Source organism: Alligator sinensis, unplaced genomic scaffold (assembly GCF_000455745.1).
Source record: "Alligator sinensis unplaced genomic scaffold, ASM45574v1 scaffold791_1, whole genome shotgun sequence".
Lineage (NCBI taxonomy): Eukaryota > Metazoa > Chordata > Crocodylia > Alligatoridae > Alligator > Alligator sinensis.
The window spans coordinates 17,379-39,749 of NW_005842258.1; the positions used below are offsets into that span (position 1 = coordinate 17,379).

General features: G+C 43.0%; 1 protein-coding gene across 1 annotated transcript in view; it reads left to right on the plus strand.

Moving 5' to 3' along the window:
- Positions 1 to 3,341: 3,341 nt before the first annotated feature.
- The window catches only part of FBXL7 (F-box and leucine rich repeat protein 7), a 74,440-nt gene continuing 55,410 nt past the window's right edge, over positions 3,342 to 22,371 (plus strand). The window contains exon 1 of the mRNA XM_025208871.1: positions 3,342 to 4,700. Coding sequence (XP_025064656.1) covers positions 4,643 to 4,700 — 58 coding nt within the window. The 5' untranslated portion in view covers positions 3,342 to 4,642. The remainder of the gene's footprint in view (positions 4,701 to 22,371) is intronic.

Sequence of the window (22,371 nt, forward strand, 5' to 3'; positions counted from 1 at the left end):
TACAAGGGGAGGACTGGTAGTAAGTGGCAGGAGTCAGGCCTTAATTCCCCTGCTGCATATCCCCTCCACCACTTCTATCCCTGCCTGCTTGCCCTGCTGTAGCAGTGTGGGAACAAATTTTAAGATGACCCTCTAAAAATCAGATTCTAGGCTTGGAAAATCATAAAAAAATGTATAATTGTCCCATGTCCAGAATCTAATTATTGGGGCAGGGGGTTGTCCTAAATTCAGAGTCATCTTGGATTCAGGTAAATATGATATTTAGCTGACTTTTTGATTAAACTAAAATATGTTGAGCTCCTCAAGCCCTTCACTATAAATAATAAATTTGTATCCGTCAGTCATCCTTGTGACTCTTCTCTGAACCATTTCCAATTTTTCAGGATCTTTATTTGTGTTTTATACACCAGATTTCCAATGGATTCCTAGAGTGGTCACAGTAGTTCTGGCACCTCCATCTTCCTTAGGGAGGAATGCTAATATGATCCTCTAATTACAGAAAGCCTAATATGATCTCTGAGTGTCAGTATCTCCTTAAGGAGGTATTGACACTCAGGGATCATATTGGCCTTTCTGTAATTACTCATGTAAGGTGGCAAGGTCAAAAAGTGATATGGGCTCCTATAGAACTTACATAGAAAGAGGTAATAGTAGGAAACTGCCATCTTGACTGAAAGCAGAGGGTCAAAATTGGAGGTTGCTATAGATTCTCTTGTTCTCTCTGGATCACACACAGAGAGAGAGAGAGAGAGAGAGAGGTAATACTCATTTAACAAAGAATTCTATTCTACTACAGACACAAGAAGCTCTTTTGGGAGCCCAAGATCGCTGAATTTAGCTGAGCCTCCATATGTGTGTTGTTGCCTTCATCTCTATAGCTGATGGTAGGCATCGAATGTGGGATCATTAGAATTAAAAACCTGAAGCTATTCATCCTGAACTGTTATATCCTCAGGTGATTTGGCACAGGCGCTTGCCACATGACTGAAAGTCTAAGATAGTGCAGTAAGTGTATACAAAATGTGAGTTCAAGTCCTGCCCTGCCACAGGCTTCTGTAACTTGGGGCATATCTCCTCTATGCTTCTTTCCTATCTGGACTGGTACAGAATGACTTCTTTGTCTCCCTCCTTTTTTATCTGTCTGTTAAGCTTAGATGTATTTTGGACTATTTTGACCAGCATACTTGGGACTATTGTGAATTACTATAGCTTGTGTTGAAGGGTGAAGGCTCCCTTATGAGGGCTGTACCAGAGTCTCACCCTCAGTGGACAGGGCAGAGAGAGGCACCTGTAATGCATGCTCAACTTTAGATTAAATTAACTTCACACAGAAGAACCTGTCTCATGCTTGCCATGCCCATGAAGCCTGCCCTTTTCATGAAGCCTGGCATGTCCACAATGCCACCCCATCTTTGGGGCTTCTAGATGCTACTTTAGTACAAATAAGAAGCAATTATACCTAGAAACATAGAAACCCAAGTTTAATTGTTGGCAAGTGAACAGAAATAAATGGCAGAGAAAGAAAAAGTTGGCAACATGTTCATTTTTTTTTTCTGTCTTTAAACCACAAAAATTGCCTTTTCAATAGGCTTAATGAATCCAAGCAGTTGCACAGCATATACAGCATTTCTCAAAATATTTACTGCATATTTAGGAATGGAGACCATACTTGGGATGAGCTAGGTCTGTCTCAGGGATTTGAAAACCTTCTTGCTGTGATCTGTCTTGACAGTTCAGTCAGACTTTGAGCATGGTTCGATCTATATGGTTAGCGTAGAGAATCACCAGCCTGGAGGATATCACTGATAGAAGGGATGATATTTGATGCCTTAATAAACAGTCTGGCCACTGTGAAAGGACATATAAACAGCGGAGAAGTTTTCAGTATAAATATAGGCACAGAAAATAACTTGCAGTTCTTGAAGACTTTTGGATGAATCATGAGCACGTGCTTGTGTGTAGACAGTAAATCAAGTGGAAATAAATTGTGTATAATGCATCACTGTGTAAAGAGAATGACTTGAAGGTAGAAAATTAAAATATGATTGTTAATCTTTGGCTATTTGAGAAACTGTAGTCTTGCTGTAGGAGCAGTTGAGAGGTGCCCTTTACAGGCACCACTCTTAAGAGGCACAGTGCTTTGCTTTCTTTCATTTGACATTAGTATGTAGGGTGAAGACAGATAGCGTTCCATACTTTATGGGCATGCCTGATGGTTATCACCCTGATTTTTATGGGTGTTTAAGGGGGTGTGAGGACTGACACTGGCTTTCCCCTATGAAGTAAGAAGCTTAGGGGAAGGCGCTAATTTTCTTCTCTCTTGTTGGAAGTCACCAAAATCAGCCCTGAAATGAAGCTTTTTCTTCTACTGATGTTTAGCATAGATTATCTCCTTCAGGAAATAGTACTATGTGTGGTTTTGGACAATGTACTTGACTCACCCATATTGCACCATCCTCTCTACAACAGTTATTTAATTGAAGTCTCTCACTCTTGTCATAACCCAAAGGTATGATTTTGTGTGTGCTTTGGCACCAGAATTATCCCCGCCAAATTACAGCTTCATTGCACGGTGGAGTTTTCTGCTGTGGAGGAAGGCTCCGGTGCAGGGATGAGTTTCCCGCCTATTTGCAGCTTCTTTTGCAGGGTGCATTGCTCAAGTTGCAAGAGAAATGCACGGTGCAAAGGAGTTCCTGCCACCCGCATGCAAATTGGTTCCCCGCTATTGGCTAGTTCTAAATTATTCACACGTGGCGGCTAGTGATTGGCTTGCTAGCCGTATAAGAGGCTTGAGCGGTTTCCGCCCAAGCCGAAGAGGACTCCACATCCATCTCGTGGGGACTCTGGGCACACGGCAGGGAAATAAAGACCCCTGTGTGAGATTCAGAGGAGCTTGGTGACCTGATCCATCGCCCACCTCTTCCCGTCTTCGAGCGATAAAAATTATAAGACGTATCTATGAGTCCGATTTTGGTGGCGCGCTCACCCAGAGCATCCGGAGCTCTGTTTCCGCGGAGCCTAGCAAACTCCACGTGACCGTTCGTGTTGTCTTTGTAACCGCAACTCAAGCAAGTTTTCCAGCCTACACCACGACCATCTCTGGTGTAAGTAAACAATCTTTAAAACTACCGCTACGAGTCCGTGACTAATTCTAGCTTGTCGCGCCCCTCCTCTTCGACCCCGCGTGCCCGGGCTGCTGGCCACAGCCCGCGCAGAGCACAAAAAAGGGCCCGGCTCGCGCCCGGCCCGCACAACTCTCCTGTCTGATAGACATTACTTCCTTAACACACCTAGGGACACAGAGGTGCACAATTGCAAAGTGATTTGTCTAGTGTCACATCCCAAATGTAGCAGTAGAAAAAAAATCAAACAGATGCCCTGACTGCAGATTCTGGGCTGTTGTGCCTTGACAGGAATACCTTTCCTTGATGCAGTTCTGCAGAAGAAATGTGCAGGCTTTAGAGGTAGCAACTCTAATATGTTATGCATCGTTCTCTTAGAAGCTATAGAATTGCTATGTTATTCCTGCATTACACAATGATGATACCGAAGTAGCTCTGAAATGCATTTAGTTAATATGACAGATAACTATAGTGTTTCTCCATATACACATGGCCACATACCAAATCAGCCTAGAATAGGCAGTTGAAAATGTAAAGTTTTAGTTTCTGCTGTCATACAGCTCCCCCACACCTGCACGTGCATTTCCCTCTGCTATGTGAAAAGACAAGTCATGTAATTCAAAACATTGTGAAGATGACATGACATCTGCTTAAAATCAGGAAAGCCAACCATTGGGATCAGTACATTAGCATATTTGCAGCCTTTTTTTCTCCCTTGGTAGCCTACCTGGAAACTGTTGCTTTGTCTATATTCCATTTGATAGAATCTTCACCAAGCTTATAGGGTCACTTCAAAGCACCTGACAAATCAAATCAGATACTTGAGATTAGGTCTTTTTTAGGCCACATAAACCATAATCAGTGCAACAGGCCTGAGAATCAGATTCCTTTCTACTACCCACTTTTCTGCAGAAGAATAACTTCTCATCCCCATTTTTGCTCAGTACAGTTAAGTACACATAGTCAAAAAGCCTGACGCTGTATTGATTCAGTCTTTGGAAGTTACTCTAAAATGGAGAGATTAAATTGAAATAGAAGTGAACAGACTGTGAAGAAGGACTGGTTATAAATAAGGTCCAGAGAACAGAAAAAGAGATCACACTGGGAGAACGCCAATTTTGCAGTAGCTATTCCTTGAAGAGGAACAGGGGAGGTGGTTCTCACCCCTACCTTGGGCAAATTCAAGAGGAGGTTGGACGATCACCTGTCTGGGGTCTTGTGAACCCAGCATTCATTCCTGCCTGTGGCAGGGGGTCAGGCTAGATGTTCTGTTCAGGTCCCTCCTGACCCTAGCTACTATGAAACTATGAAGATAAAGAGACCCAGAGGGGCGCGGCATGGCGTGAGGGAGGAGAGAGAATGGAGCGAGGGTTCAGAGGAAGAGAAGCCGTGGAGGAAAGATCAAAATGAGGAAATCCCGGGAGCCAGTTCTGCTTGAGAGAGAGGACATAGCCAGAAGACAGAATCTGGAATCCCTGAAGAAATAAGCTGACTCTTGAATCACTCGGAGGAGTGGAGTAATGAAAGCAGAAACTGCAAGAAAGGAGGCGCAGCAGATGCTCGTCAGTTTTCACAAAGGTCAAGTTCATTCTTATCCTGTTTTGTTTTCTTGTTTTTGTTTAAATTTAATTGGGGCTGATTGTGCTGGGTGTGTCGGTGAGAGGAAGAGTCCAAGTCCTGGCTACTCTCACACCCATACAAGAAAGAAACGGGGGATAATATCTTCCCATGAAACGAAAAAGGGGAAGAAAGAAAGAGACTGAAAGCAGTACCCTTGGTCAAGTAAAAAAATAAATAAATATAAGTAGTTCTGAAGTTGACTTTACCTAGTTGTGTACATGTTGTTTAGATGTTGAATAAATGCAACGAGGTGTTTTTGAATGTAAAAACAAAAGTATGTAAAACAGTTTGAAAGAGTCATGAACTATGGATGTTAACTGATAGGGGCTGTAAGAAAAAAAATTAATAATAAAGAGAACTGATGAGCCATATACGAATTAGATTCAATTGATGATTAAAATCTTGGGTGTTGTCTGAGGGAGCCAGAAGAGAGGGGTAACGCAGGCAAAAATCTAGTCAGATTGCCAGTGTCCTACTGCATCAGTAACACCTCCCAACTCATAACATAAAAATATATCAAGACGTGGCAGATGAGTCAGAGTTCACAAATCTGGCAATCAAGGCAATAAGAGCAAAAGTCAGACCCTCAAGTATCAAGGGAATACCCCACACAGACAGGAAATGCAGCCACATGCCTGCAGTGGGGTGCTAAAGTATGGCTCTCTGAAACATAACCAGAATGGGCTGTGTTCACTTCCACTTCCTGCTGCCCCTGAGTTCTCTGGAATTTGCAGTCCAAAATCATAGCAACAGGACTCTGAAGGGTTGCTTATCACTTCATCTTCCTGCTTCCAGGTGCCTCTGGGATTTGTAGTCCACAGTCGCAGCCAGCAGTAAGTTTGAGGGGGGGAAGGGGTGTTTAACCCCCCCCTCCCCCTGCCAAGCCCCAGACCCCCCACCAGGGAGGGGGAGAAGTCCGTCCCCCCCCGCAGACTGGTCTGCATCCCCAGCCAGGTTTGCCCCCAACCCTACCGCACCCCCTTGTCAGCTATCCCTCACTGCTCCAGCTAGGGAGCAGAGGGGTGGAGCAGGGCAACCCTGCTTTCTGGAGCAGACAGCCCAGCTCAGGGCTGGAAAGCATGCTGGGGCGCTGTGATTTAAGCAGGAAGGCATCTGGGACAGAAGTTTCATAAACTGGTTTGACCCAAATCAGTTAAGTCTGATACTACATTCAACCAGGTTTATTTTAAACCAGTTTCAGCCATTTTGAAACTGGTTTATGTGCACTGAGCTTGTATTCTGTTTAAATCTACAGATTTAAACCAGTTTCTGATGACTTAAACTAGTTTATGTGTAATTTCTGTCCATAGCCTAGGTGATGAATTACCTCCTTCCTCAGTTTAAACTGCTGTGTTTAAAATTTGTCGATACAACTGACCCATTTGTATTGGAGTAAATACTGTAAATAGCCTTGAAGATTCCCTGTTGCCCCAGTTCATCAAAGCAATTATGCATGTTTGAATGTGCAGTTATGCACATTTGATTGTGTGATTTTTCTGAATTACATTATCAAACATGTGAGCTGGATGGATTAAACACTAGCTTTACTTGGAAACACATGAGAAATCCCCACTCTTCCTGGGAAGCAAGATTTTTGAGGAAAGGCTGAAATATAACCAGGGTTATTTAGACAGAAGACTTCAGGGAGATAACATACTTCAATATTTGAAGGGTGATCGTGGAGAGGATTGAGATGGGCTCTTGTGTGTGTTTATAGGGGACAGGACTAGTAGCAATGGCCTCAAGCTGCAACAGGGTAAATTTATGTTGGAGATTAGGAGGAACTTTCTGACTATGACGGTGGTCAAGCATTGGGACAGGCTACCTAGACAAGTTATGGAATTTCCATCCTTGAAAATTTTCCGTATCAGGTTGGACAGACCCTTGGCTGGGGTGGTTTAGTCAGCAATTAGCCTGCCTTGAGCAGGGGGATGGAGTAGATGACCTTGTGAGGTCCCTTCCAGCCCTATGATCCTATTTAGTCCCTTTTAATTTCACTGAAGCAATTAGAACTTTAATTCTTTTTTGATAGGCAGAGAACTTCATTTTATCTGAATGCAATCTGAAACATTCCCATGTAATGAAATTTGGCTGTTTATCCTTGGGTTTCAATCAACATGTAATTTTTTTGTATCCCTTTACTTTGAGGCTCTGTTAGAAAAATGTCAAGAGTTAACAAGCATTTTAGGGGTATGTAGTAATTAATTGATTAAATCATTGCTGATAGCTGTCACACTAACTTGGAGGGCAACAGAAGTTATAAATATAAGATTTTGATTACTTTCTTACATACACAGCAAAAAAATGAAATAGGAGTGTACTGCACATACTTTTTGAGCCTGCAAAATAAGACCAGGACAGACAGCAAATCAAACCCAGCTCTCCAGGCTGCTGACCCAGAAAATCCTATGTTTTTTTCTGATGAGGCTCTATACATCACCTTGCAGGCTGCCCTGGTGTTGACTGTCTGAAATCTGTTTCATCCCGTCTTTGTATGTACTTGCTCCCACTTCCCTGACTCCTCTGTCTCCAATTCTTTTGTCATTCCTCTACCTTTTTTCTTTGATTTGCTCACCCACCATAATAATCTATTGTTTCTACTGAGGAAACTTCAGCTCCCTTGCTTCTCAGTTCATCACAAGGAGAGAAGCCAGGTATTGAAGCTCCCCAGATCACACAACTCCTGTAAAACTCCAGGGAAGCTCCAGCTATCGGTCAGCAGCAGCTGCAGCTTGTCTGTTGAAGTCAGGTTAGTAAGGAAAACGGATGTAGAAAGCAGATCTATACTGCCTCTGAGTCAAGGCAGAGTGTTCCTGCTTATCATGAACAAACCTCAGAAATGAAGCTGGTTAGGTATTTTAGGTATTTTAGCACAGTCCTGAGGTACATGCCAAATGCCACACTCAGGGTCTCTTTATTGGGTATTCTTGGCACATACTTCGAGTCTCTCTAAGCCATCAACACAGTCACAGACTTCAGTCCTGACTGCATGCCAAATACCATGTTCAGGCTCTCTCTCTCTCTCTCGGGTATTCTTGGCATGTTCTTGGGGTCGTTCTAAGCTGGCAACACAGCTTATTTTCCAGACTCCAGTGCAGGCTGAGTAGCTTTGAGCATCAAGGACAATAAAAAGTCCTTTTTCAGATATGTGGGGAGCCGGAGGAAAAGCAGGGGCAACATTGGACCCCTGCTGATCTTCCAGCCTTGCAATCTATGAATCTATTCCTCCCAGCTTGGTGTCATCTGCAAACTTGCTGAGGGTGCACTACATCCCATCTTCCAGGTGATTGATGAAGATATTGATAAAAACTGGACCCAGGACCAATCTCTGGGGCACTCCACTCAAGACCATCTGCCAACTAGACATAGAGCCATTGATCTATACCCTCATATATATAGAGGGTATAGATCTAGATACCCTCTAGAGGGTATAGATATAGAGGGTATAGATATAGAGGGATATCATATACCCTCTGAGCCTAACATCCAGCCAGTTTCCTATCCACCTTATAGTCCGTTCATCCAAATAGAGGCAGAAGACAGAAGAGAAATCAAATAAGCTCCACATTCAAAATGGAGTCTGCAGTCTGCCCCAGATACACAGGGAGAGCCCCCAGGATCAAACTGAATCTATGAAAGGTATATAGGACTCTTTAAATCATTGTTTTCATTGTAAACTCATGCACACACATGCATGCACAGAATGAAAAAGTAAAATTTTTAAAAAGCTCCTTTGTGATCTATGAGCCAAAGTCCCGTATTTAAAATGTAAGCTCTTTAGTCTTCTAAGTCCCATAGCAAGTCAAGAGAACTTTACCCTAAAGCCCTAGCCCTAACCACTGTGGTTAAGATCATGCTGTGAATTTCCTCTTAAAGTGAAGAATTCTTCTCTAATTTTCAAATATGGTTCTCATTCTGTTCATATGCAAGGACCTTGCTAGCAATAATCCATGTTCCTATATGATAATTCTAGCATAGTTTCAATTAAAGAGTTAAAAATGCCTAAATTCAACCAAACACTTTCTTACCTGGGCTAGAGAAAAGTGTATCATTGTTTGTCTATGCCCATGTTATTGATATCAAATTGTATCAAAACAGTAAAATCCATTAATTAACCTTCTAGATAGATTACAACAAAGCTACTTGATCATTCAGCTATTTTAAATTTGATGCTTTTGGCTACTCTAAATCTTTTAGGAAGCTTGCATCCATAGATGCTTCTCAAGCAAATCCCGGGACGTCATTCTCCCCCTGTACTCGGCCTTAGTGAGGCCACAGCTGGAGTACTGTGTCCAGTTTTGGGCTCCACAATTCAAAAAGGATGTGGAGAAGCTTGAGAGAGTCCAGAGAAGAGCCACGCGCATGATCAGAGGTCAGGGAAGCAGACCCTACGATGACAGGCTGAGAGCCCTGGGGCTCTTTAGCCTGAAAAAGCGCAGGCTCAGGGGTGATCTGATGGCCACCTACAAGTTTATCAGAGGTGACCACCAGCATCTGGGAGAACGTTTGTTCACCAGAGCGCCCCAAGGGATGACAAGGTCGAATGGTCACAAACTACTTCAAGATCGTTTCAGGCTAGACATAAGGAAGAATTTCTTTACTGTCCAAGCCCCCAAGGTCTGGAACAGCCTGCCACCGGAGGTGGTTCAAGCGCCTTCATTGAACACCTTCAAGATGAAACTGGATGCTTATCTTGCTGGGATCCTATGACCCCAGCTGACTTCCTGCCCTTTGGGCGGGGGGCTGGACTCGATGATCTTCCGAGGTCCCTTCCAGCCCTGATGTCTATGAAATCTATGAAGTGAGAGAGCTGGATGTGCTTCTCAGCAGTACCCCGTGGGTCACCAAGGAGAAGGTATGAATATGCCCCTCTTCCTGAATGCCTATTTCAAGTAGCTTCTGCTGGGTTTTGAGTTCACTTCCTCCATTTTTTCTGTTTTTGTTGTTGTTTTTTGTTTTTTTAATATCTTCTGAGTTTGGAAGTAGATGTCCAGCTAAACAAGGCATTCTTGTGCTTTGAAGCTTGCTAAGTATCTCTTCAGGGGCCTTGAGAAAATGTATAGACTTGTAATCCTAGGAAGTAAATGATGAGGGTCAGGCTCTGGTCATATGTGCTAGTGTGCTAAAACTGTCTACCATTTAAATGTCTCTGTAAGGAAGCAATTGTGCCAAAACAAGGATCACATGCATGGGAAGAGAGTATAGTTGAAAGGCTGGTTCACACATGAGGATGACATGGAATCTTTTATAGAACTAACCCAGGCACATATAGGAAGATCTTGGATGGGTTTAGGACTCCAGTAGCTTTACAGAATCAGTACATAGTTGAAGTTATTAAAATGAGATGACAAAAGTTATAATTGTAAAGGAGTTCTGTGTCAAGGCTTCCTTTCTAACAACCTGCTTTTCTCTCTTCAGTCTTCTTTACTTGGTTTCTCTCTCTCTGGGGAGTTCAACATTCATAATGATTCATCAAATACATTAAAATAACTTTCAGAATTAGCTCATGTTGCTCTTTTAGAAAGCTAATTTAAAATGCATTTTAAAACTTCTGCATATTTTACCATTATCCTGGAGTCTCAGCAATGAAGATAGAGAGATGATAGTATATTTAAAAGTTCTTTAGAAATCTAAATGCTGATATTTAGAAATGATTAATAAGACAATAGGAACAACCATATCCAATAAATAAATCTTTTCTCCAACAGTGGTCAGAGGAAATTGCAGGGGAATCCCTGTAAGAAAAGGCATATACCTGCAAGTAAAACTTCTGAGCAACCCTGCATCAGCATGTGGTTGGCTCTGTGGATGGTGAGGTTATAGTCTTGTGTTCCAAATACCAAAACATTTGTTTTCCTTCCATGGAAAACATTTACATTTTGATGAAATCTCACAGTAAAACAATAAAAATGTAGAACCCAAAAGAATGTCATTGATGCAGTGTTCCCAAATTTAATGTTCAACCTAAGCTCCAAAAATGCCAAAATGCACCATTCTGTATCATCTCCCCTCAATTTGCCTAAAATTTTTGGGCCACGTGGTAGTTCTGATTACTATTGCATGCAAACAGACCACCCCAGGAGTAGGATCCAGGGACACTAACCAGAGTTTTCTGAGGTCCCCTTAATTGAATGCTTTGAGACTGTTTCTCCTTGTTCTATCATCTGCCACCACTGAGAACAGTCTAGCTCCATCCTCTTTTAAACCCCCCTTCAGGTAGTTAAAGGCTACTATTAAATCCCCCCTCAGTCTTCTCTGCTCTAGACTAAAGTTCAGTTCTCTCAGCCTGTCCTCGTAAGTCATGTGCCCCAGTCCCCCACCATTTTTGTTGCCCTCCACTGGACTCTCCAATTTGTCCACATCCTTTGTATAGTAAGGGGCCCAAGACTGAACACAGTACTCCATATGTGGTCTCTCCAGTGTTGAAGAGGGGAATAATCACTTCCTTTGCCCTGCTGGCAACATTCCTATCAATGTAGCCCAGTATGCTGTTAGCCTTCATGGCTTGTTGAAGCTCGTGGGATTCCTGTGGGCACAATCCTCCAATTTGTCTAGGTCACTCTGAATCCTAGCCCTACCCTTCAGTGCACCTACTATTCCCCCCAGCTTGGTGTCATCTGCAAACTTGCTGAGGGTGTACTCTATGCCATCTTCATGGCTTGAGAGAGGGAAGTACACCATCTACTAAATTACAAGTTGGCCTTCTAAGGACAATAGTGTCTTAAAAGCCTAGTAGAATTACTGGAAAATCAAGCAAGAGTTCATGTTTATGTATTGTTAAGTGCTGGAAGGAATACAGGGCAGTCGTGTACTAGACCTTTCCAGAAATGGTAAGGAGAAAGATTGGAAATAGTTTAGCCCTTGTGTATAGAAGAAACATACAGCAGAGCCTTAGAGAGACCTAATCTGCAAATGGAAGGAGAGAGAATGATGATCAGCTTTGGTGAACCTATATGGCAAAAAATATCTTGCATTAGCTAAAAGGACAAACTTTAGAACAAATACATCTCTCAGCTGCAATAGTGTAAATCTCACATCCGAAATTTTCTATGGAGTTACTCCAGAATGAGCAAAATTTGGCGTTTAACTTTTTTGTAAGGACTGTAGATCTTATTACCCTGAGATACAGGATTACAAGTGCCATGCTTTTTTCTGTTAAGTCAAATTTTTCTTGGGGGTGGGGGAGGGGTGGCAATTAAATACATCTATCCAACCTCCTGTAGAAAGCAGCGCTAACATTAGCATTTTATCTGTTTTGGAGCAGAAACTGTTCTAAGGATCAACTGGGCAAACTGAATAAAAATGAAAATGAAACACCTGATCTCTGTAATAGAATTTGATTAAGGGTTATGGTTTTATAATAAAGTTTATTATTTTGCAGACCCTGTTAAAAGTGCAATTTAATTTTAATTGTAAAGCTTTCTATGGTCATGTTTATTAATGTTGCCTTCTTGAGACATTTAAATTTTGCTTAACTGAAATATATCTATCTTAAAGTTTAAATACTGGTCTGGCTGGGTTAAGACAGTAATGTGATGCAGTTTTCTTAATCTAAAGTTACTACCAAGATCAGAAATTGTGAATAGGTCAAATATACTGCGTCTCAGACCTATCTTCAGCAAAATTCCCTGCTTTGCTTTATCTTGAAGCTCCCAGCTTTAGCTTCAGCTTTTTTAGAGTGAAAACTGAATAAGCACTTAAGAATTTGACCTCTTTTTAATATATGCACATGTCTGTGGGAGTGCTGTGTAAATGTATACTTTAATCACTGGGGGAAAAGTTCCAAGTATAAAAATGGTGTTAATTTGAATTCCAGGGCCAAACCTTTTACCTTTGTCATCTGCCCAGGGTCTTGGTCAGATGACATTAATTCTCTCCATGGGTGAACATGCATGTTCAATCATTCCGGCCTGACAGTCATGGAAAGATCAAGTTTTAATTCCTCAAAAACAAATTGGGACAAACAATACAGTCCATACTGTCTCAGTTCCCAGCTGCTTATGAGTTTCTTTTGGTTCCCTTATATAGTCTGTGCTTAAAAGCTGCCCAGTCTTGAAATTCTTCCCCTCCCCCATTCCCTCACAACCCTTAAGCCATTGAGTCTTAAACTCTCTATATGCAAATAATAGACTTGGAAAATGAAAGATTGTTTTTAAAGGTAGAATTACGTTTTTTCCTCTCATTGTGGTCTGACTTACTTTTAAACTGCATAAAAATGCAGTCTAAAAGTTGTGTATCGTAAGCATAACTGAGTGATTAAAAAAAAGTGGAACTATTTTAGGATAATAACTGTACAAATGTAAATCATTACAAAATGTTATCTTGTACCAAAACTGCTATGTGGCACTATGTAGTCATGTTAAGAAGCTCATATTAGGGCCAGGCTTCCAGAAGTTACACAGCAAACATGTAAACATGACTATTTTTAGCCATTTTGCAAATATATAACTTTGAATCCAGTATTTTGAACTGCATCTCTTCGCTTTTGAGAGGACAGCATTTGTTTTCCAGGGTAAGCTTCTGTTTCTTGATCTGTGTATGTCTTGACTGAACCTATGATGTTGTTTGTTAGGTTGCTAGCAATATGCTGGTGTCATGAGCTGGGAAAAATGTTATCTTTATGAATATTGTGGGTGGCTTGGTTTCCCTGTTCAACTTTGTATTACTGTCTTCATGCATGCATAGTGTTGAAGGAGGTTGTAGAGAACTGTCTAGGAAAGGTGAAACCATATTATAGATAAAACAGCTTCAGGAATATTGTTTCAGAGGTATTAAAGGAGACTAGGTTGCTCTGTCCCGAAGAGGGAATTTATCCCAAGGTTAATTTTGGAAAGAGAGGACACTTAAAAACCCCTGAAAAAGGGAGTGGGTGAGTGAGCTTAAAGGGAGGCTTTTGGTGGAGTATTGCTGATATTTGATTGCCATACACATGAAGAGAGGTGGGCTGCTTCTTCCTGTCAGAGGTAGCCAGCTTGTCTGAAGTGTAACTAAAGTAAGTAAAGAATTACTTACAAAAGGTGTAAGTAATACTTGTGCATGTCAGCCTTTTATTATTTTTATGCTTTGCTGTACATTCTTTGAACTATTTGAAGAATGAATAAATTATGCATCGTTTTAATGGCTCTAGCTTTGGCTCTGTCACTGCAAACTTGTAGTGTCAGAGCTTCCCAAAGCACACAGAGAGTCCAAATACCAATGGACCTGCTGACACAATTATGTTGCCTTCCCTGCGGGCTGTATCCCCACCTATGAGTGGAGAAACTGGAGAGGTCTATCCTGGGAGTGGGGATGCACTCAGGGAGAGCCTGATGCAGAACAGCAAGGCAGCTAGCTGAGTACTAATGATAGTCAGTATTTATAACTTTTCCGAGCAGTTACACAGTATTGTGTTTGTACTCTTGGTCTGTTTGCGACAGAAAGCTTAGATAGTAGTAACAGCTATATAAGTATGTACACAAACTGGGACGAATGATTGTACCTAGGGGCAGGAGAATAGTCTTAAATGAAATAATGTTGGTTGAATAACATTCTGGTGATTATACCTGTCCAATGTGGAAAGGGACAGGTGTCATGTAAAACAGGAGGGATAGAGACTAGGGACCAGCTAGAAGAGCAGTCTTGCAAGAGGCTGGTTGGCTGACCTGAGCCTGGTCATGGGGCAGACAAAATACAACCCACGGGCCACATCTGGCCTACCAGGCAATTCCATCTGTGAGCCAAAGTGTCCCTGCAGGAGGTGCGGCTCTGATTTACTAAGTAACCACCCCCCACGCTAGGCTGGCCTGACTTGCCCCAGCCCCTGGCAGAGACTTGTGCCTGCCCCCCACCCGCCTCATCCCCACCTCCCCCCCAGGCTGTTCCTTCCTTTCCTGCTGCCAGCCTGGAAATGCAGGAAATGGCCCCACTGGGCCTGGACCAGGGACTCCCACTGGGGGAAAGGGGCAGGAGCTGTGCACTATGAGGCCAGGTGAAGCTGCTACCCCATATAGCTGGGGACTGTGATGGGAGCATGGGAGCTGCAGCTATGGGGCTGGCCCCACACCTGACCATCATGTGCGGACAGGGACTCAGGTGGGTGTCCTATGAGGCTGGGTTGGGCCGGCTCTGCATGCTGCCACCACTTGTGGCGAGGGACTCAGGGGAGGGGCGGGGGAGGCTGCCCCAGCCAGGCTTCTGCCCCCCATACCTCCCCACTCTAGAGGGAGGTGAGGAGGCAGCTCCTGCCAGGATTTTGTTTCCACTGCTCCCTGCTCAAGTGGAGAGCGAGGTTTGTGGCCATACCTTGCCTGGGGCCAGCAGGCAGAGGGTAGTGAGGGGGATTTAAAACTCCCTTCCTGACTGCATGGGACCCCAGCCTGGGTCTGAGGTGGGGGGAGCCCCCACCAGACCCCCACCCCCACTTCCTGCTTCAGTGGAGAGCAGGGGGTGTGGCCATGTGCTGGCCCAGGGCTTGCATGTTGAAGTGGGGAAGGGGGCTTAAACCCCCTCTGTGGCCACACAGGACCCCAGCCCCGGTTCTCTTGGAGAGGGGCTGCCACACTGTGCCCCCCACCCACTCCCTACTTGAGGATAGCCCCCACCAGGATTTTCTTCATTTCTACTCACTGGAGTGGAGAGCGGGAGGCTCTGGCCCAGGGCTCGCACATTGAGGTGTGGAGGGATAGGGTTTAAACCCCTTACGTGGCCTGTACAGGACACCAGCCTGGGTCTGATTGGGGGGGGCAGCCCCTGCCAGGCTTCTTCTCCTCCCCACCTTCCCACTTGAGGGGGTTGGGAGGCAGCCCCTGTCAGGCTTTTGCCCCTTGCCTGCTTGAACACAGAGACCCCTTGCCCTGCTCAAGCATAGTCTCCAAGCTGAATATCCAGATACATCCTAGTAGATGACCACAAGGCAAAAAAGCACCCAAAAAGCTCAATGTCTCCAAATTGAAACAGGAGAATGTGAAACAGGCATTTGTTGAAGAACTGCACAGTCAACTAGTAACAATTGATGTAAACTCCAATAACATTGAGGAAAATTGGGCATCCTTCAGACTACTGAATGAGAAACATTGGCTTCATAGGCCTGCCTAGAAGACAGCACTTCAACATCTAAGGCGGCAGCTTTCAATAACATCAAGAGGATTGTCCAACGCAAACTGAGAGATGCAAAACTCATGGCTGAGCAGCAAGGCAGATAGGATTCAGTCCTACGTAGACAGGAACAATATGAAGAATTTCTGTGATTCTCTGAGGGCAATCTTCAGGCCACGGTCATCAGGAATATCTCTGATACTAAGTGCTGATGGCACCACTCTGTTCATTGACAAAGAAGAGATACAGCAGAGATGAGCAGAACACTTCAACAACATCTTCAATCAACTATCATTTATTAGTGAGGGGGCAATTGGCTGCCCCAGGTAGACATTAACATATCTTTTGCTGATCCTCCAACACTAACTGAAACTGTGAAAGCAATTAACCTGCTGTCAAATGGTAAAGTACCTAGAGTAGATGCTATACCAGCAGAGGTCTACAAGGCTGGAGGCTTGCACATGGCTTTAAAACTGACTGAACTCTTCCAATCAATGTGGACTCAAGGAACTATACCTCAGGAATACAAGAATGCATCCATTGTCCACTTGTACAAGTGGAAAGGCAATAGACAATCCTGTGATAACCATCAGGGCGTTTCCTTGCTGTCAATAGCCAGTAAAAATCCTCGCCAGAATTCTGTCGAATCGCCTTGTGTAACACATTGTACAAGAGCGCCTCCCTAAGAGTCACTGTGGTTTTAGGAAAGGACGCAGAACCATAGATATGGTGTTTACAGCTCATCAACTTTAGGAAAAAAGCCAGCAGCAGAACTCTAACCTGTACCTGATTCATTGACCTGACAAAAGCATTTAATACAGTCAGTAGGGAGGGCCTTTGGAAGATCATGACAAAATTCGGTTGCCCGGAAAAATTCATCGCAATGGTTCAGCAGTTCCATGATGGCATGCTGCCTTGTGTTGTGGATGATGGTGAGTCATCTGAACCATTCCCAGTCACTAGTGGAGTCAAGGAGGGCTGTGTGTTGGCCCCGGCCCTCTTAAGTATGATATTCTCTGCCATGCTTGTAGATGCCTTTTGTGATTGTGAGACTGGGATTGACATCAGTTATCAGACTAATGGCAAACTCTTCAATTTGAGGAGACTACAGGCAAAGATGAAGTTACAGGAACTGAGTGTCCGTGACCTGTTTGCTGTGATGACCAAATCTAAGTCTGACATGTAATGGAGTATGGACCATTTCTCTTCAGCTTGTGATAACTTTGGTCTCACAATCAACACAAAAGAAGACAGAAGTGATGCACCAGCCTGGACCAGGAAAGCCTTATGAAAAACCTACCATCACAGTGAATGGCCAAACCCTCCAGGCAGTGGACAAGTTCACCTATCTCAGCAGTACACTGTCATGTGCAGTTCACATCAATTGTGAAACCAATGCCAGAATTGCAAAAGCAAACATGGCCTTTGGTAGATTACATGTCAATGTGTGGGAGAGCGAGGGCATCATTCAGCAAGCAAAACTGAAGGTCTACAAATCTGTTGTATTGCCAGTCCTGATGTATGCATGCAAAACCTGACCACATACAGAAACCATGCTGTGAAACTGAACCACTCTCATATGGGCTGTCTGAAGAAACTGTTGAAGATAAGATGTCAAAACAAGGTCCCAGACATTGACCTTACACAGGCAAGCATTCCAAGCATCTGCACTCTGTTGATGAAATCACAGATGAGATGAGCGGGTCATGTCAGCAGGATGGCAGATCAGTGACTGCCAAGAAAGATCTTTTACAGTGTGCTGAAGGAAGGAAAGTGCTCTCAGGGAGGCCAAAAGAAATGCTTCGAGGACTCCCTCAAGTCATCCTTGAAATATTTCAACATAGACCCAAAGTCTTGAGAAGATCTCACTCATGATCATTCCACCTAGTGAAGCCTCATCCATAGTGGAGCTACTGTCTATGAGTGGAGAAGAACTGCTGAAGCAGAGCAAAAGTGCAACCAGCAAAAATTTCACAAAGGCAGCATGTGCACTGTTGATCAGGCAACCCAAAGCATCATCTCTCACTCAGTGTGCCACTGATAGCACAAATTGGCCTGATCAGCTGTTCACAGAAACCAAACCAGCCAGTCATGGTCATCTTCAAATTCGAAGGATGAACAATTTCATCTCCATTTCATTGGCTTGTATGCATCTGGAATAAAGTAATAAATTGATTTAGAGTCCCAGGGGGTAACTGTGGGTGAATTGGACATGGGCAAAGAATAGAGAGGGATGAGAAATGTGGTGTTTGAATTTTTGAAGAGATGAATAGGAGAAAAGGAGAATGATGGGAAAAGGAAGTATGGGCAAATGTAGATGTGAACAATTGGAGAGCTAGAGAAGGGAAATAGGGAGCAGGCACAGCAAAGAGTGTGTCTCAGTCTGCTGTTAAAATAAAAAGACAGGAAAAGCATTGTAACACCAGGAAAGAGCAAGTGGCTCTAAGTGTTGTTTGATAGTGTACTAAAATGTTGCGGATTTTTTTTAGATAATAGAACATCCATGCATAATAAACTCAACTGTTGCTATCTTGCATTGGCAGGGGAGCTTTAAGGGAAGACATGGTTTGATGGGCTTTTCAGCACAAACATATTTCAGCTTAGGTTACAAGGGTCAGATAAACTTCTGAGGCCCTGATCCACAATGATGAGTTGTGTGCTTGTAGATGTGGGTATAGATACACTATTGGAATGTTGGCAACAGACTTGGCTTTAGAGTGAGATACTTCATTGGTTAGAGTTGACCTGGTAAAATAAGCAGTGCAATCAATACCTTTTCTCCAGTTGTGGACTGACAGCATTTTTTGCATGTTTTACTTGGCAGCTAGCATCCTGGATCATTCTGGAACATCACATCACACTTGTGAAAATGTGTGAGAGAACTGTGTAAACAACTAACCTCTATTAATTTCTTGTGAATGTTTACTTGTGGGAAATGGCAGCTTTCTCCTGAGAAAATTGCCTTTATTTATTTCATGAAAAAAATATATGCAAGAAAATATTGGTTTATTAACCTTCAAAACATCTAGTAACAAGAGGTACTTCTTACACCGTTCAGGCTATGGCTTATCTAAACTGCATGGCACGCTTACGTACTCACCCAAGTCAGAGTCACTTTGGCTCAGTGAGAAGATTTGAAATTGCACAAACCTTCAATGCAAGTTTATTCCTTAACTTTGAATTTGCTCTTTAATCGCCATCTAAGTCTACACATATGTATGCATGTGTCTAGTCTTACTGCCCAAAGCACATTCCTAGTACTCTGGACTCGAAACAGTGAGACATAATTTCTGTTCCTGGCTTTGCTGCTGACTGAGCAAATGACCTGTTCCTGGACTATTCCCTTTAACCTTTCAGTTTCTCTATCTTTGTGTCTAATATTTTCTCTGGGAATCCAGAAGCTTCTTTCATACATTCGAGGAGTAGTGGGTTGTAACCGGTGTTCAGTACCTTCACTGGGAACTCTAGTTACTAGCCTTGGACCTTCACTCCCATTCCTATTTTATTATACATTATCCCAAGCCTTCAGTTATTATTTAGCAGCCTCCCTCTAACCACTGAAGGGGCTTGTAGTTTTTCTGGTGGGCTTAGGCCTACCATGCTGGCATAAAAAATAGACCTGTCTAGAAAAGGGTGATGACAGTGTGTTCTTACCCTTTGCAAACTGCTTGGAGGCCTTTGGATAAAAAGGACTATACAGTAAAGATTAAGGGCGTGTGCAGACAAAACGGGGGCCCTAAATTGAAGCAGTGGGTCTTAAAAAACACTGCTTCAGTTTAGGGCTGCACACACCCCGCTGACTTAACTGCCTCCCCAGCAGGGAGGGAAGGGCGAGCTGCCGGGAGACTGGAGTAGTCCCTGAGCTGGAGGAGCGGGGGAGGGGAGCTGGTGTTTCCCTCTGTGGCAGCTGCGCCGAAGTACTGGGCCCCCACGCAGCTCAGGCAGGCTCCAGGGCAGGGAAAAAAAAATAGATCAGGCTCGCCACTTTTCTTGTGTGGAGCCTGCTTTCTTGAGCTGCTGTCAGGCTGCCTGCAGGGCTTCCTGCAGAGCTATGGAGCTGCACAGAGCCCAGTGCTTCACTCCACAGCTATAGGGCCAGCAAACTAAAACTCCTCGAAGGAGTTTTAGTTTACTGCGCCCCAAATGTTTTAAGGTGCATTATGCTGCTGAATTTCCTACAGCAGCCGGAATTAATGCGCAATACACTGCGGAGGCATGCGAACACCAACACCATTAAAGTGGTGCAAAAGCATTTAGTCCACTTTAAAGTGTCGTGCACATATGCCTCTCGTTTCGTCTACATATGACCTAAAAGACGTTGCCTATACTTCAGGTTGTGAACTCGATAGTGGGGGGGGACGGTGGGGGACAGGGAGGACTGTGGGTTCGAATTTGATTCTAACATTTAAAAAGTTTTTAGGCTTACTTTTTAGGACTGTTTTCTGGAAGTAAATTATTGATATTTTGAATGAGAGGTATTCGTTGGTTGCTTTACTCATGTGCAATATTGTTCTGTTTTTCTGTCCTGGTATTTATGTATTTACTTATTCATTAATATGCTGCCCTTCCCAACAAAGGCTCAAGGCAGCTTTCAGTAGGAGAACAGAATAACTTATAAAACAGGAGACTAACAAGAAAATAAATCAACTTACAAGGGAATTAGAATATTTAGTAAAGCTCTAAAAGGAGTGAAATCATCAAGTCAGGATGATATGTGCTTTTTAGCACTGCTGTTAGAGTTGTGGTGGTGTTGAGAGAAGGTTGCACATAATTGAAAAACTGACCTTTCTGCACTGGTAAAATTAGAGATATCTTGAAGGTCAGCACAACAAATTCATTAAGTGGCGTATAACACTGACTGCTCCCTTCCTGGGATTAAAACAGTTGATAGAGCTGCATTCCCTTGAATCCAGACACGCCTTCCCTTCCTTAGACTATTTCAACAGTGATTGGGCTCAGTTCCAAGCAAATGTTCACTCTCATAAGGCAGCAAATATGACCTTCCCACCTTACTCAGGGCCATTTCTTGTTTATACTAAGTACCTGTATGTGGTGAAGTACACTAAAAAAATTTAATTTAGGCAAGATTAACTAATTTTTTTCTGGACAAAGTATAGCGTGTATATTTTACACTTATTTACAAACCAAACTGTAACTGGTACTTGAAAAAAAATTCCACCCTAAATTAACAAAGTCTAGACAAGGGGATATTAACATCTCCAATAACTGCATCCCACAAATATGAAGTGACTAAAGTCTACCTGGAAACGCTGAGAGAGCCAGGATTTAAATCCAGGTATCAGAACACTTTGGTGCTTTGAAGAAGGTCATGTTCCTTCTTTATTGCACTATTGTTCCACCTATTTTTTCACATTGATGAAGCCTGCCTTGATTCCCAGATGAATGAACCCAGTATGCTTCTCCAAGACATCCCCTTACCCTTTTTTCAGACCACCCTCTGCAAGGAACCCATTTTCTGCTCTGAACCACAGTGCTCTCCCCCATTCAGGTTTATCCTCATAATTCACAGCCTCTCACAGTATCTCTGACAGCTGAATCAGCATCTGTTGTTTGGATTTTAAAATTTCTTTAAAATTAACAAGATCCCAAAAAGAAATAGTCTCCTTACCTTATTATGATGAACCTTGTTCTTTCTTACCCTGTATCCTATCACTGTTTATTTTTTCCCTCTCCACCCAAGAACTTTATCAATAGATATAGATAATCCACTGAAAAATATATTTTTAAAATTGTTTTACTATAGTCTAGACCAATTTTAGTTCCATGTTGTTTGCAACCATTTTCATTCACTTTCTGAACATTTTTATAAGACCCTCTGTGGAGAGCAATGTCATAGTGTTTCCACATTGATTCATATTTTCACATAGCATGGTGAGGGGCAAAGAGGGAAAAAAAAAAATCTGTGAAATTTTTGCATACGTTCTTATCTCTCTCGTTAAATATTTAGACCACTGAACTGCCAGTGTTTTGGAGTTTGTAAACTTGCTCTAAGTATAATACAGATGACCAGCAGGTCAATATTTGCCCTTCCAATGTTGTTTCCATTTGGAAGAGGGATTGACTGTATGAGTCGAGTTTTTCTTTGGTGCTACCCTGCTTGTTTACAAAAATGTTCAAGTGTCTCATTTCCCAAATATAATATAAGCAAACATCAGGCAGGTTGCAACCCTCCAGTGTCTATGTCACCTAAGAAGCTCTGCCTCTGTTCCCTTGTTACCAGATTTGCCCATTACTTTGGGGTGTGCCCATTTATTAGGGATATGTTTCTAGGGTCTTGGTAATTCTGTCAATGTGCTGCTTGTGTTACTTGTGTTTCTATACGGAGCTGGATATCTCCCTTCTGCAAGTCCTCACCCCCCCCCAATGGAGCTCTTGCAGGACTCGGTTTCAATGGGGCTGGGTTCCTCCAGTCACCAAATCAGTCTCTCTGTCTCTCACACACACACACACACACACACACACACACAAACACACACACACACACACACACACACACACACACACACACACACACACACACACACACACACACACT